We start from the raw sequence: 4,635 nt of genomic DNA, 5'->3' as shown, positions 1-4,635 counted from the left end.
ATGCAGCAAGATGATAATATACAAGTAAAAATATTAAAAGATGTAAATCCTTATTATTATAAAAAAGAGAATCCATACGACAATTTAGAATATAATAAATACGTTATGAATGTGAATGATGTTGAGGGAACCAATATTATTGATGATAAGAAAAAGGATTTAGGTATAACAAAATATGATATTTTTACGACAGATTCTTTGTCAACAACTACAGATGAAGTATCTTATAGTTGTCAAATCGAAAATAAAAATGAAGAAAAAGAATTTTTGAGATATTATGATAAACAAGCAGGTATAATACGACAAGATGATAATAATAATAATAATGAAAATAATAATATTAATAATATTTGTAATAATGAAAATAATAATATTAATAATATTTGTAATAATGAAAAAAATAATATTAATAATTTTTGTAATAATGAAAATAATAATATTAATAATATTTGTAATAATGAAAATATGTTAACAACAAAAAAAAATGATAATACAATAATAAATAGTAATATTAAATATTTAAACAATAATAATATATTTAATAACAACATGGTACCACAAAAAAATAATACACAAATATTTAATCCGTATGATAAAAGTATGAGGAATATTCAATTGTATAATAAAGCTGTAAGTTTTTTAAAGAATGATGGGGACATAAATTCAAAAAAAAATACCCATGATAATTTAATGTTCCTAAAAAATATACGAAGTAAAAGTAATAATAATCTTATTGTAAATAGGAATATAACAAATAATGTGATAAGTGGTTTGACAAATAATGTGATAGGTGGTATGACAAATAATGTGATAGGTGGAATGACAAATAATGTGATAGGTGGAATGACAAATAATGTGATAGGTGGTATGGCAAATAATGTGATAGGTGGTATGGCAAATAATATGACAAGTAGTATGACAAATAATATGACAAGTAGTATGACAAATAATATGACAAGTAGTATGACAAATAATATGCGTAATAATATGAATAGGGTTGTAACGAATAATATTATTACTAATATGAACAGATCAGTTTCTGGAAGTAAAAGTATTAACATGAGCAACCCGTTACTCATAAATAAGATGGATTATGGTAATGACATCTACCACAACAACAACAACAACAATAATAATAATAATAATAATAATAGTAGCAATATTGTCAGTGGTAAATATTTTGTGAATTCTCAAAATAGTAGCAAAAATAATTTCTTTACAAAAGTAGGAGAAAGCACAATACGATCTACAACAAACATTTTAGATATTTATAAACAGGGAAATATGTATATGCACATCCCAAAAAATGCAGATTTAATGAACAATGTTTCTTCATATAGTATAGCCCATGAAAATTATATAAAAAGGGACAACACGAATGTGGTCCACGTGTTAAATAATAACCACCTTGTAAATATAAATAATGTGGTAAACAGCAACAATAATTTGAATAACAACAATAATTTGAATAACAACAATAATTTAAATAACAACAATAATTTAAATAACAACAATAATTTAAATAATAGCAATAATTTGAATAACAACAATAATTTGAATAACAACAATAATTTAAATATTAGCAATAATTTGAATAACAACAATAATTTAAATAACAACAATAATTTAAATAACAACAATAATTTAAATAATAACAATAATTTAAATAACAACAATAATTTAATCAACAATAATTATGTAAGAAATAACCAAGCTGTAAATCACGCTCATACATTAAATGCTCATTTTAACAAGAGCGATAATGTGGATAACATGAGAAATCATATTCCAAACAATGACAATAAAAATATTGTAAATATGTTAAATTTAAAAAATATGAAAAGTATTAATGATTTGTCGGTTTTAATAAATAAAAATAAACCTATTCATGTAATAAATGGGACAGAGGTTCAACAAAAAAGATCCTTGAGTAATGTTCAAAAATTAAAAACGTTGAACACTTTTCCAAATGCCAAGGGAAGATTTAGTTTGATCAATAAAATGGCTAGCATGCCGAATATGAGCACGACGAGTAGTCTGAACATGACAGGGTTAAGCACAAGCTCGTCTGAAGGATTAACCAACATAATTAATATGAATAATATAAACAATGTGAATAATATAAACAATGTGAATAATATAAACAGTGTGAATAATATAAACAGTGTGAATAATATAAACAGTGTGAATAATATAAACAGTGTGAATAATATAAACAATGTGAATAATATAAACAGTGTGAATAATATAAAAAATGTGAATAATATAAAAAATGTGAATAATATAAACAGTGTGAATAATATAAAAAATGTGAATAATATAAACAGTGTGAATAATATAAACAGTGTTAATAATATAAAAAATGTGAATAATATAAACACCGTGAATAATTTAAACAATATAAATTATGTAAATGTGAACAAGGGTTTGAACCCTATACATAATGTAAGCAATATAAGTGCCCTAAAATTGTTAAACAATAATAATGATATGAAAAAGAAATTTAGTACATATGGAAAAAGTGAGTCGTCCGAAAATATAAGTAAGAATGTAAAGTACATAAAATATATTCAAGAAAACATTCACTATTTGAATAATATTGATGATAATAAAAGGAAGTATTCTCTCACAAGTATAAATGATGTGGGGTGTATAAAAAAAAAAAAAAATATGAATGATATATTTTTAGGAAAGCATGATAATATGTTACTTACAGATGAAATACCAAAGATCAATTTAGGAAAAAATATATTGAATAATAATAAAATGATAAATTATAATAATAATAATGATAAAAGTAATATAATAAATAATGTTATAAATAAGAACATGTCTACAGATTTGTTGAATGATAGAGAGTATGATATGAATAAAATGAATATTCATAATATAGAGAAGGATGAAAATAATTATATAAACATTGGGGATAATAAAATAAAGAAAAATCAAATTGATGTTGTTAATAATAAGGTAATGAAATTGGATAATATGGAGGATGAAGAAGCTATGAATAAATTATCATTAATATCTTTACATCCAAACAATAATCACATTATGAATAATGTGAATAATATAAATGGGGTGAATAATATAAATGGGGTGAATAATATAAATGGGGTGAATAATATAAATGGGGTGAATAATATAAATGGGGTGAATAATATAAATGAGATGAACAATATAAATGGGGTGAACAATATAAATGGGATGAACAATATAAATGGGATGAACAATATAAATGGGATGAACCATATAAAAAGAATGAACAATATAAAAGGAATAAACAACCTGAACAGTAATAATAATATAAACATGAATCGAAGTTGTAATAAAATGAACATGAAAAAAGTGTCCAAAAAAGATAATGATCAAAATGCGGTATCGGAAAAACGATTTAGCGAAGAAAAATATAATTTTCTTAAAAATTTAATAAGAAATAATAAGAATATGGTAAAATTAAAATATCTGAATAAATTTATAGGAAAAAGAAGTGGACCATCAATAAAAAATAATATGAACGATATGATGGTTAAGATGAATAATAACATGAAGGATGTTATGCATATAAAGGATGTAACTAATATAAACAAAATTAATAATAATAATAATAATAATAAGTTGGTAAATTTAAATACGAATAATTGTATTTCTTATAATAGTTGTAACAAAATGAATTATATACATAAATATAAAAAGAAAAGAGTTTTATGTTTAGATACGAAACATGGGAAAAATGAAATAAAACAAAATGAGAAATTAATTTTTACAAATTACGAAATAAAAATGTTTTTGTTAAATACAATTAAAGCCATAGGTATAGTTTTTAAGAAATGGAAATTTAAAAATTTCGGATTATATTTTTGGTATCATATTAAATGTATAGAAAATGAAAGAGATTTAAATTTTTATATTAAAATATTTAATTTTGTGTTTGAAATCATAACAGGGAAAAATATATATTACCAATTAAATGACATTCATAATATTGTTGCATTATTTAAAGAATTTAAAATATATGATTGTAAACATGTTCTTAAAAAAAGTATTAAAGTTTTAAATAAATATGCAAAAAAAAATTCAAAGGAATTCTCTCTTTTTGAAAATAATCAACATGTAGTATTAGACATCAATAAACATATGTTATTTAATGATGAGGAAAAAAAATTAACAACTTCTAATATAAAACAAAATGAACAAGAACAAATTAAAACCAACGTTCTTTATGATCATGATAATATAAATGTAGACACGAAACAAAATTATCAAATAATAACAAATAAAAATAATCATCCAAAGGATAATTTTTATTCATATCTTTATGATTCCTTACAAGGAAAAAATCATATCTTTCAACAACCAGGCGTACAAAATATGCATATATATAATATGTTTGCACAATTTAATGAATTAAATTTTAATGATATGTTTAACTTTTCAATAACCTAAAAAGCTAGAAAAAAAAAAAAAAAAAAAAAAAAAAAAAAAAAAAAAAATTTTTTTTAATTTTTTTAAAATTAAAAAAAAAAAAATTTTTTTAATTTAAAAAAATAAAACATTTTTTTTTTTTTTTTTTTTTTTTTATTTAAAATTTTTTTTTTATTATTTTTTTTTTTTTTTTTTTTTATTTATATTTTT

General features: G+C 21.1%; 1 protein-coding gene across 1 annotated transcript; it reads left to right on the top strand.

The window, feature by feature from the left end:
• Positions 1-4,446, top strand: PRSY57_0205500 (hypothetical protein; the record flags this gene model as incomplete). Its single annotated transcript, XM_012905491.2, has 1 exon — positions 1-4,446. One exon carries the CDS (start codon positions 1-3, stop codon positions 4,444-4,446), a length of 4,446 nt encoding a protein of 1,481 aa, XP_012760945.2.
• Positions 4,447-4,635: the final 189 nt, after the last annotated feature.

This window comes from Plasmodium reichenowi, chromosome 2, assembly GCF_001601855.1.
Source record: "Plasmodium reichenowi strain SY57 chromosome 2, whole genome shotgun sequence".
NCBI lineage: Eukaryota > Apicomplexa > Aconoidasida > Haemosporida > Plasmodiidae > Plasmodium > Plasmodium reichenowi.
Note: the sequence above shows the minus strand (reverse complement) of the source record. Positions and strands in the feature narration are given on the sequence as shown.